General features: G+C 38.9%; 1 protein-coding gene across 7 annotated transcripts in view; it reads left to right on the top strand.

Annotated features, from left to right (window-relative positions):
• Positions 1-10494, top strand: part of ksr1b (kinase suppressor of ras 1b) — a 37061-nt gene extending 26567 nt beyond the window's left edge. For 4 of the 7 annotated variants that reach the window (XM_028466963.1, XM_028466968.1, XM_028466970.1 and 1 more), the window contains 17 exons: positions 635-816; positions 2153-2213; positions 2311-2394; positions 2475-2536; positions 2632-2741; positions 3522-3690; positions 3908-3949; positions 4874-4922; positions 5005-5068; positions 5165-5452; positions 5528-5724; positions 5796-5892; positions 6936-7069; positions 7772-7903; positions 7973-8108; positions 8194-8327; positions 10479-10494. In XM_028466963.1, the coding sequence (XP_028322764.1) occupies positions 635-816; positions 2153-2213; positions 2311-2394; positions 2475-2536; positions 2632-2741; positions 3522-3690; positions 3908-3949; positions 4874-4922; positions 5005-5068; positions 5165-5452; positions 5528-5724; positions 5796-5892; positions 6936-7069; positions 7772-7903; positions 7973-8108; positions 8194-8327; positions 10479-10485 (1948 nt within the window). In that variant the 3' untranslated portion in view covers positions 10486-10494. The remainder of the gene's footprint in view (positions 1-634; positions 817-2152; positions 2214-2310; positions 2395-2474; positions 2537-2631; positions 2742-3521; positions 3691-3907; positions 3950-4873; positions 4923-5004; positions 5069-5164; positions 5453-5527; positions 5725-5795; positions 5893-6935; positions 7070-7771; positions 7904-7972; positions 8109-8193; positions 8328-10478) is intronic. The other 3 variants (XM_028466964.1, XM_028466967.1, XM_028466965.1) reach the window with 3 other exon arrangements.
• Positions 10495-12243: the final 1749 nt, after the last annotated feature.

Raw genomic sequence — 12243 nt, 5'->3', positions numbered from 1 at the left:
GTGATAACTTGCAAATATTAAACTAATGGTATTTACAATTTTATTTCTGATCATTTTAGCAGCATTTTTAAAATGGGTGACCTCATCAGCACACATTTTTAAACTTAATATGATGAAATACTCCATATGTCCACTAGTTTGTCATTGAATCCTAACAAAAGCAGAGCGTCAGTCAGTCACACGGTATCAGCTCTCCATCCTCGGCCTCTCTCACATCCGGCCTCTCGCTCCTCTGCTCCGCTTGTATGAGAGGAGCTAATCCCAGCTCAGATTCCCAGAGATTATGAGTCATGTCAAAACAGGAAGTGTTTCCGTGGTCTAATGCTCAGAGGCGGCAAGACACACACACGCACACATTATATCCCTATGTCAGTTCTCTCTTTTTCTCTCTCTCTCCCTTTTTGAGATTTGCACACACAAACGCAACTTGTGTTTATTCATAATATCCTGTCTGTTTATGGAAATCTTTATTGGGAAAAAAAACTGCCAAAGGAGATGTAAATAGGCTTGACATAAATCTTGTTCCGAACACACAAACGTATACACAGCGAACAGGTCAAGGCCACCATCTCCTAACATTGTGTGCACACGATGTTGGATCCAGTAGCTTCTCTAAACCACTTCATCCTTCCAGGTGTGTCAAACGGAACAAGCTGCCACTCAATATGCAAGTGAATGGGAACGGCTGCGAGGACACGCCTCCTCGCTTCCCCATCATGCCCACACGAACTCCAGCGGTCACGCCAGCTCCCACCACAGCACCTTACACTCTACCTGGGACACCCACCTTACTGGAGGAGCACAGCACAGTTAAGAGTGAGTCACTCACATCTTTGTTTACATCTGTTCTTCAATTGTGTTGATCTTCTGAGGTCCAAAATGTGATTTTATAATCCTTTGAGCAGAGTTGACTTGTTCTCTTATCTCAGAAATGGGAATCTAGTGGCCCAGCGGCCACAAAATTAGACTTTTGGTATAATTTTATGCCCTTCTCGGAAATCAAATCCCTAAAAAACTGTAATTCAAGAAGTTGTAAGGAATGTCAAATGCTATAGAATACCAGTGTTGGGAACGTTCCTTTAAAAAAGTAATTAGTTATAGTTACTCACTACTTGATCCAAAAAGTAACTGAGTTAGTAATTGAATTACTCCATAATAAAAGTAACTCATTACCAAGGAAAGTAACTATTTGCGTTACTGTTAAAAAAAGAAGTTGCTATATGTCAAAGAATTCAGATTTATTTATTAGATGCGTGTGTCGTTGTGAGGTGCTTCATTAAATTTGAGTTGCTTACAAAATCTTCACTCCTGGATTTAATGTACACTTCACACGCACGTTCTTGCCCACAATTCATTTAAAGTAGTGTTTGTATCGCCACCTTAAAAATGACTTTTCATCAGACTGCTCCACACTCGCCATCTCTGCTGCTTCATCAAATCTGTAGTGGTTGTATGTGTGGCGTGTGTGTAAAAGCACTGGCTCTGATTGGCTACCATGAAACATGACTCCGCCTTAGCCAATCATAATCGCTCACCTTGTTTTTAACCCACCTCCTCACTACAGCTGCGTATGAAGCCAGGTGTGCTTTCGGATCACAGTTTATTCAATCAATGCGCGTAACACACCACATTTAACGTTCAGTAATGTTAACGGCATTGTAACGGCATTAAAAAGTAATTCGTTAGATTACCCCGTTACTGAAAGTAAAAGCTGCTACCTAATGTCGTTATTTTAAACGCCTTTATTCCAAACACTTCAGAATACACAAAATAACTCAAAAAACACAAAAATGACAGACAAATGAACAGAACTACACAAAACATACAAAATAACAACAAAAGCACACACAATAACAGCAAAATATACAAAATGAGTCCATAAAACAGACAAGATGAGTCCAAAAACACTGAAAACGACAAGAAAAACACACTGAATCCTTGGTGGTTTCCTGTGTTAATGCTGAGTTTGGTCTTTGTTTGAATGCTGACATGAATGTTGATAATGTGGCCCTTTTAGCATGCAATCACGGTTTTGTGTCCCTTGCTTTGATAAATGCTGCCCATCTGTGCCTTATCTGATGAGAGACAAGTCCAACTTGTTTTAACACAAATCAACTACTAAACTCCTTCATTATTGTGTCTGGTTTTGTAGCCGTGCATCGGAGTTCACCACAAACAGTGAGGAGGGACATTGGCCTCGCAGTCACACACAGGTAAACCTTCAACTCAACGCTCTGAGATTAAGACAGAATAAGATACAGCATTATTTACAGTCTCACTCTGACTGAGGTTTTGTTTTTTTTTGTAAAGGTTTTCAACCAAGTCTTGGTTATCTCAGACATGTCAAGTGTGCCAGAAGAACATGATGTTTGGGGTGAAGTGCAAACACTGTCGGTAAGTTTAAGACTTCCCTGAGCCCAACAGGTTTGAGTTTTGCTGGTGTCACACTTCTCATTTCACTTGTGCACTTGCAGATTAAAGTGCCACAACAAATGCACGAAGGAAGCTCCTTCCTGCAGAATATCCTTTCTACCAAGTAAGGCTGATTTTTATCTGCCCTGCACGTGATGGGCTCCTTTTTGTTTTTGGGTTGTTTTTGTTTTTAACCCAAGAGATCTGTTCCTCTTGTAGTTGCCAAAATTCGGAGGACTGAATCCGTACCGTCTGACATCAACAACCCAGTGGACCGACCCCCAGAAGCACCGCAGTTTGGCACTCTGCCAAAGGCCATAAACAAAAAGGTGAACAAAAATATTGTCATTTACATTGTGCTGCTGTGGATGGTCAACCTGTCAGATCACACTTATATTGATGATATTATTTGGGGTGTAATGTAGTGCATTTATTTACTGATCACCATGGTAATGGGACTCAGCTAAAGCTACATAACTACTTTCACTTTACAAAATCTTAGTGTGTTTTTTTTTCTTCTTTTTTTTTTTTTAGATAAGACCAGTTAAAGACCTTTGCTCTTCTGAGTCGATATTAATAGATGTTTTCTTATTTTTCTGCTATTTGCAAACTAAATAAAGACACTTGTTTGAAATTATGTGGGTGAAACAGTTTAGAGGCATTTATGCTGTATTGTACATGTGGCAAACTCAAGGCTCGGGGGCCTTTGGAGCATCCAATTCAGCCCACAGAAGAAAGTAAAAATGATCATTGATTGCATGTTGTCATTTTTAATGTTAAACTGTTGAGAAAACCCTCAAAATTCTTGCAATTTTCTCTTCATTTAATAGAAATTGGTCACAAACTCTAGGAAATTTTAAGTGAAGATCTGATTGGGACTGATATGTGTTTTTTTTTTGCTTGGATATTGTCAGTTTCTTACATATTTAGTGTTATTTTATGCATACATTTTTCATGATTTAGTTAAGCTTTTGAAAGTAGATATTCTATCCTTGGTCAAAACTGCACAATGACTCCTGTCAAAAAACCATTTTCTGAAAATGTATAAAAACAAGAGTTATCTGTGTTACTGTGATTTTACACTGTTTTGTTTTGGGTTCTTCTCCTAGGAACACCCCCCAGTACTGAACCAGTTGGACTCCAGCAGCAATCCCTCGTCCACCACCTCGTCCACACCTTCCTCACCAGCACCGTTCCAGCAGAGCAATCCCCCGAGCGCCACCCCACCCCCCAACCCTTCACCCAAAGGCCACAGAGACATGCGCTTTAACTTCCCCGGTGAGTGCGGAGCAATCATCCACAAACAGACACTGTCCGATAACATTTGGTACTGAACTCTGCATGCTAACGCTCTCTTTAATATGGAGTGTGCACTGCACACACTACTTATTCTCTTTGCTGGTTCTGATATTAACTCTGAAAAGTTTCTAATTCAACGCTTGTCTAACCATGAGAATCTCCTGCTGTCTTTTTTTTCTTCTTCTTAATGCAAAAGCTGCCTGTTACTTTCAGCACAGACAGCAGTTTATATTCCCTGGTGAGTTTCACTAAGTTATGTTTAGCATTTCACTCACTTCACTGTACTGTAGCTGTTCTCTTGAATGCTTGTTTGTTGCTGTGCAACGGTTTAGCTACTTCTTCTCACTGTGTGTGATTCTAAAGCACCCCTTTTTTCTTATTTCTGAATCCAAGTACCCCCTTTGTCTGACCACCACATTTTGCTTAGAAAATGATTTAAAAACAACTATAAAGCATAATAATGGAATAAACAAGTGATAACACACGTTTTAAAGAATCTCATTTTGTAAATAAGTGGAAAGAAACTGTATTTAGTGTAATGGTTCCCAACCTTTTTTGGATCGTGACCCCATTTAGATATCAATAATTTTTTTCTAGAATTAGTTTTTCATCATGTTTGAGCTCAGATACAGTATATACTGTATATTTTTACTGCATTTTAGTCAAACTAGAGTTATATTTCACAAAATGTAAGTATAGAAATACAGTTGCTTAAGATTGTTTTAATTTAAAAAAAACAGAACAATAATTAAAAAGAAATAGATTTTTATTTTTCAGAAATGTCAGGCAACCCCAAGGTTGAAAACACTGATTTATTGGCTCCTGAATAGATGTATTTCTAGAGTTTTTATCATTTCTGGTCATATCACGCCTGGGGTGGAACCGAAACTGACACTTTATTTGTTAATTTTCCACTTTCTCTCTCTCTCAAGCACCCCCTGTAGTGGCATCATGTACCCCTAGGGGTACACGTACCCCCCCATTTGAGAAACACTGCTCTAAAAGCATGCTTATTTGCACTAATAGTACTTTGTCGCCATCTGCCGGTGGGAGTGCGTAATTGCATGTTTTGTGTGTGTGTGTGTGTGTGTGTGTGTGTGTGTGTGTGTGTGTAGTATCTCTTTCATGTCACTCACTCTTCTACTTTATTTCTTCCTTGCAGATGTTTCCAGTCCTGTGTATTTGCACTCTGATGTTCTTCAAGACACAGTGTAAGGCACTTAATTTCACACTAATGCAAAATTTATATATGTCTGATGACCTTTAAAGTCTTATTTCTTTCATATGGAACAGCAGTGAGATAGAACAATCAGTGGATGATATACATTCAGAGCTGATAGAAGATGAAGATGAAGAGGTAATCTCTCTCTCTCTCTTTTTTTTTTTAACAAGAATATCTTAATATGAAGCAAAAGACTTAAGTGTCCCACTTAAAAACGATCTGTTGCATTAGGATGAGGAGGAGATTGAGGTAGAGGATGAAGACCCCGAAGCAGAGGAAGAGGAGAATGAAGATGATGAGGATGAGGAGAGTGAGGAACAAGGAGACGACGAAGACGACATGGAGGAGATCAGGATGAACGTGGGCTCAGATGGCGAGTGCGACGAGCTGGAGGATCTTCCCTCTCGTGGAAACCAGTGGAAGGGGCCCATATCCCGTAAGGTCAGTCAGACCAGTGTGTACCTGCAGGAGTGGGACATTCCTTTTGAGCAGCTGGACCTCGGCGAACTCATCGGCAAGGTAGTGAAATATGATAAAAACAGTGTAATATGGCATCTTCCACTGTGTAGTGATGCAGTGGCGTTGGGTCCATAGGGTCGCTGGGGCCGAGTGCACAAAGGTCGGTGGCACGGCGAGGTCGCCATCCGACTGCTGGAGATCGACGGGAACAACCAGGACCATCTGAAGCTGTTTAAAAAAGAGGTGATGAACTACAGGCAGACCAGGCATGAGAACGTGGTGCTCTTCATGGGGGCCTGCATGGCCCCACCACACCTGGCCATCATCACCAGGTCAGAGTGGAGACCTCAAACACACGATCCCTGCTTCATTCTACACTAACACGTCCTCCTCTTCTTTACAGTTTCTGCAAAGGAAGGACGTTGTACTCCGTTGTGCGAGACACTAAAAACACTTTGGACTTAAATAAAACCAGACAGATTGCTCAGGAAATAGTAAAGGTAAGTTGTACTTTACCGCAGTGGTTCTCAAGCTTTTCAGCCACGACCCACAAACTAAAGGTTCCAGAGACCAGGGACCCCCCACTGTAGCTGAAGGTAGTTGAACACAGACATGAACATTGAAGAACAGTCATGTGGAGACAGGGCCATATATAAGGGGAAATAAATGGGAGAGATTTTTGGGGCTCATCCATAAAATCAGTAAAATGATGGTCCATTGTTCTATGAATCTGTGATAACCACATTTGTCTATTTATTTGAATAATATCCACTGTTATCCAGGAAGTTTATTATTATTTGGGCCACAGTATATTGTCATCTTAAAGTTGTAAATTCTTGTTTTAATCAGAAATAAAATGGGTTCAAAGTGACCAAAAATAGTGGAAAAGGTGGTGAAATGGCATTTTAAAAACCACAGAAATTGATTAAAAGTTGCAAAATTAGAGTAACCAAAAACAGACAGAAAGAGTGTTCAAAAAGTGTTCACAGTGTCAATATTGGCTTAAAAATGGGGCTTTGGGTTAATGTAATTTAAAAAGTAGGAACAATTAATTGAATCTGGCAAATAATGGGCATTGCAAATTGTGAATGTGGTTAAATTGGCAAAAAACTAAGTATGAAATAAGGGTGAAAAGAGGTTAAAAGTGACAATATTGGGTCTACATATGTGACATCAGGTGGGAAAAGTGGTGGAAAGGGTTTATAAGTGCTGAAAATGTCTTGAAAGTAGAAAAAATTGCAGCAAAGGCATTGAAATTTGATGAAGTGGCAGAAATGGGAGTAATGTAGCAAAAACGTGTGAAAAGGAGCAAAAATATGAAAAAGAATATGGTGTAGTTGCAGAAAAAGGGTAAAAATAAGCAAAAATGGGCTCAAATTGTTTAAAAGATATACTTAGTTCTGTGACGGTATCTGGCAACCCCCTCAGAGTGTCTTACGACCCCATGGTTGAGAACCCCTGCTCTGTAGGACTCTGTGATTGAGTGCTGAACAGTTGGAAAGGTCTTAGTGTGAAGGTGTTAGCTGTTGGTCCTCTGATGCAGGGAATGGGATATCTGCACGCCAAAGGCATCGTTCACAAAGACCTGAAGTCAAAGAACGTCTTTCATGACACCAACAAAGTGGTGATCACCGACTTCGGACTGTTCGGGATCTCTGGAGTAGTTCAAGAGGGGAGGTAAGACCAAGACTGTAAAAGCACTAAACGCATTTGAAGCCCCGCCCACACCACAATGAGACATTTTCAGGGCTTCCCCCTCATCATAACATAGTGAAACAAAATAGGTAAAAACTGTAACCTTGATTATTCTTCTTTAAAAATAACACAATGTGTGATCACATTGTGTTATTTTAATAGAAATTAAAAAAAAAATGTTTTTCTCACACTTGTCACACACTGACGTAACTACTTTTTTTTGTGTTGCCATGTTGGGTTTATTAAGTCTGAAGGGGACCGTATAGGGGACATTTTGACACATTTTTCTCCGTTTCTGTGCAGAATCATCAGCAGCAAAAAAAATAAAACAAGAAAAAGGAACATGTAAATAAAACACACATGGAGTTCTGTGAGCTTTCATGTGTTTTTTAGATTAGAATAATATGATTTGTATGTTTGAATGTTTATTACTTACTCTTGGTTTCTGGATATGTTCATTCATCTTTACATTTTTATTTTTGCAAAATCGTTCCATTACAACTGGTACAGTATCATACTTAGTCTCTTTTGCTCATGAACAAACATACAGTCTCATTCCTCGTCCCTTCAAACCATGAACTGGTTAAAAAATAATAATAAATAAACACATTGGCCAAAAAAAGGCAACAAAAACAAACAAACTTCACTACTTTTAACTGTTTCTGTGTTTTTTTTTCATCCCAGGCGTGAGAATAAACTAAAACTTCCACACGGCTGGATTTGTTACCTCGCACCTGAGATTGTGCGTCGGATGAGCCCGGGTAACAACGAGGATCGCCTGCCCTTTTCCACGGCGGCAGACGTGTACGCATTTGGGTAAGTTTGAAACAAGCGATTTGCCTCAGATGGAATAATCTTCACCGTACTGCTGTCTCCTCTTTGAAGGACTATTTGGTACGAGCTCCAGGCTCGGGACTGGCCCATCACCAACCAGCCTGTGGAAGCAACCATCTGGCAGGTGGGGAGCGGAGAGGGCATCAAAAAGGTGTTGGCAGAGATCAGCCTGGGGAAGGAAGTCACTGTAAGTCCCATCACAGAGATCATATCTTTTTTTTTTTTTTTTTTTTTGTTGCTCTGGTTAAACCAACTGTTCCTGCCTGTGTTAGGAGATCCTTTCTGCCTGCTGGGCGTATGACCTTAGAGAAAGGCCCACCTTCACTCAGCTGGCCGACATGCTGGAGAAACTGCCCAAACTCAACCGCAGGCTGTCGCATCCCGGACACTTCTGGAAGTCTGCAGAGTAGGTATTCCCTAATGATGGAGGCAGGGAGAAGAGCTGAACTAGAGCCTGGTTCACTGTGATGTCATATCCAGTTACAGTGAGACTGCTGTGTGGTTGCATGTACTGCTGACATTTATAAAGTAAGTAGTAAGAAATGAAAAGTTTAGGATGTCTTCAGAGAAACACGTGACTTAATATTTGTTAAATTGCAGTTGTACATTAATCAGCGTTTGAGTAATAGATAAAGCCGACTACACAAGCTGTGGGGAAGTGAAATTCACTTTTTTTAACATTAAAATTTCAATTTTTAATTAAATCCCACTGTTGTCTTTTAACCCTCCTATTATCCTCAAATATTACTGGGACATTTTACCCTTGGGGTCAATCTGACCTCAGAGATATTTACCTGCAGAAAATGATTTTCAGAAAATTGTTGACCAAGTTTTTGTGTCAGGCACATAATTTATTTGTTGAATACATAAATAAACCCTTGATAATGAAACTTTCTCTAGCGCCATCATCAGGCCAAACTTTATAATTAGAATTAATTTATCTTGAATAGTTTAATGAACACAATAGTATGAATCCTATTGGTTGTGGCGATGATATATTTCTTGCAGCGCCACCATCAGGTCAAACTCTCAGTTTTTGAGTTGGTGGATCTTGAAAATCTTTCATCCAAATCTTTTCTAATTTGAGGTGCACACACACAACTCTCACAGAATGAGGTTGGTGACTTATGTTTATCTCCTTTTTGTAACATATTTGGGGTTATTCATTATAAAGTCTTCTGTCTCAGACACATTATTCACTTTGTCACTTTTACTGTGAAAGAGCTGTCAGAAGTTTTACACAACTAAAACAGTTAAGGGTCAAATTGACCCCAGAGGAACACCAATGCTCAGCACAAAAAAAAAAGCTTGACAATATTATGCTTAATCAGTTGTAACCAGGGTTGGGGTTAATTATATTTTTTACTCTCGCAACTGATAATTGATTACATTTATGGAGTAATTATAATTGTAATTTAAAAAATATGCCGCTGTCGCAATCGTAATTAATTGTCTTTGTATTTGTAATTGCCACGAAAATTCAAATAAAAATTGTCACGTATAATTTAACGCAAAACTGGGGAACCATGTTACAGTTCTATGTACAGTTCTTCACATATGTAGTTCACAATTATTAAAACATGTTTCATATCAAGCTTTCCCACATTTTACCATTTAAAAACATTTAAAACCTATATTTTCATTGATTGATTAGGACGCCTAACAAGGTAACCAGTAGATTAGAAAGAAATTAGATGACAGATATTTGTTTTTAGTGTATTTTACAGCTGATTTTAGGACCCGTTATCATAAGAGATGCTAACAGAACGCTAACACAAGAGGAAGGTTAACTTTTATTAGGTTATTTATTTCAGGCTCAGTAATTGTGATTAATTGTAATTGAGAACATTCGAATTTCAATTTTTTTTATTAAATCCCACTGTTGTCTTTAATATTACTGGGACATTTTACGTAAAAGATAATTGTAATTTAATTGACATTGGGGAAAAAATGCTGGTCACTGTAATCAGAATTGAATTGTAATTGAACATAGATAATTGAAATTGGAATTGTAACTAAAAAATGTAATTGAACCCAACCCTGATTGTAACGATCAAATTAGGAAAGTCTCACTCTCACTTTAAAACAGCCAGCTCTTCTCCACCCCATTCCATTGTCCTACCCTGACTCTCTCTTCCCTCTTTCCTTCCCCCTCACCTTGGTGTAACACTGCCCTCTCTTTTTATATTCTCCCTTTAATAAAGTGTTTCTTACCTTTCCTTAGGGAGGGCTGGTGATATGAAGCAAAAAACCAAAGCTCAACTATTATTATTTTTTAAAGATATACATTAAATGGGGTCAATTGACCCCAAGTATAATAGAAGGGTTAAATTTCGATGATTAAAATAAAAATATCAGTTTAGCCGTCATGATGGCAGAGATCTGAGCCTTCTCTTTTCTTTTTCTTTTTTTTTTTTTAAAACGTAACTAATCTACCGGTGTAATGTTGTCTATTGCTGAAAGTACATCAGTGGTGCTTTTACTAACTTCTTGTCTTAACTTTTGTGTCTTTCTTTCTTTGCTCTTTCCTCTCTTCCTCTGCTCTCATCTAATGTAGGTTGTAGCAGCCGCTCACAAACATAAGCAATGCAAAACAAAGCCTGGGTCTGCCTTGCATGCTCCTGAATCCTGACTCTTACAGGATTGATCAAAGCTTTGCCTCTGCCTGAAACGACCACAGCTTCCACTAATCTGCTGTTTGATCTTCCATGTCTAACCCTTCTTTCTGCTTGGTGAGAGACGGTGGACTGATGTCACCTTCCTCCTCCTCCTCCTCCTCGCACTCCCGCGTTCCATCTGAAATCTCTCTGCCTTCGTTCCGGGTCGTCTCCTACACTTTAGGAGGAAGTGGCTTCTTTGCGGTGTGTGTGCGCGCACTGGGAACTTGAAGTGTGTACTGGTGTGCTGTGGTGCCGTGTGCCTGCTGCTCTCCCCTCTGTGCTGCTGTGAGCTGGGTGTTCTCGACACATTGCTGTTTATTTCTCACTCACAGCAACACCTGCACTCACACACACACACACACATATACACACACACACTGCTGGGTAGAAAAAGTATCCAACCACCACCAAATTGACCACTTCCTATATCTTCGTTACAGGCTGCGTTAGTTGCCTTGGGTTATTTGATGGCATGTTCACCAGCTTTTTGTCCAAATGCAATATGCACAGAAAAAAGATAAAGGACTCATTTTTAAGGGTCATCATTAACAATGTTGTAACGTTGTTCGTCATATTTCCAGTCTTTTGTAATGTTTTCTGCACTGAAGGAGGGGAAAAAAAAAGAAAAAGCTACTATTTACATAGTTTACAACCACTAATATCACTTTTTAATAAAAGCGAATCACACGTCCATGTGTGAAGGTGAACAATATTGGAGTCTTTTAGAAAAATGACTTATGTCTGGACGCGAAAAAGAAAAGAATGCGGAAAAGCTCCCGTCTCTTCCTCTGGTGAATGCTCGTGTATGTGACGGTGTCGGCTTCAGTTGGCGTGTTTGTGTTTGTGTGTGTCCCGTGTGTACACGTTGGACCGAGTTGCCGTGCAGTGTTGGAATCTGTAGGTTGGTGTGTTTTTTTTTTTTTTTTTTTTTTGCGAAAGATTGCCGTAAATTCCGTGTCGCGAACCCAACTGTATGTAATGTGTATATATTGTTTTAATGTACAGCACAGGGTTCTCCAAACGTTTGTACATTTTTTAATGTAAAAAAAAACAACAAACAATTTAAATAGGTACCGTTATAACTATTACAAATATGCACATATATATTTATATTTTTTTCTTGTATAAAGAAACTGTAAAAAGGATGTACATTTTTTTAGGATGAGCCCATACATGTTTTTTATTTACTGTTAGTGTAAAAATTCATATTTTTGTAATGCATGTGACTACCATTCTGTACACACGGTTTCTGTTTTAATTCATGAAGGAAAATAAAGTGAGGCTTGTAATGCAATTGCAGCAGTGTGGACTACATTATTTACACAAAGTTCAAGCAGCTAATGGAAATTTATGATCCCTTTTATTGATATTTTGTTCAACTGTAGATGCTCTTTTAGTACATAGTTGTAACAAAATACATAAGACTTGTTGGTTAGGAACCCAACCTATTTAAGCCTAACGCATGTAAATAAGGAAGAAATCCACTGTTTTTGTCCTCTGCTGAATTCCTGTGACAGCTTAAATCAGGAGTTTAGCTTGAGTCATGGTTTGTCACATGTTGGAGAAAATATGACTTTAAAAGCTCAGCAATGGGCATATCTGGTGAAAATGGAAAAAATTATTTGTTCAGAAAATTTATAATTTTACAACCACACATGAACA

The sequence above is a fragment of the Gouania willdenowi genome, chromosome 14 (genome assembly GCF_900634775.1).
Source record: "Gouania willdenowi chromosome 14, fGouWil2.1, whole genome shotgun sequence".
NCBI lineage: Eukaryota > Metazoa > Chordata > Actinopteri > Blenniiformes > Gobiesocidae > Gouania > Gouania willdenowi.
This window is presented reverse-complemented; position numbering and strand designations above follow the sequence as displayed.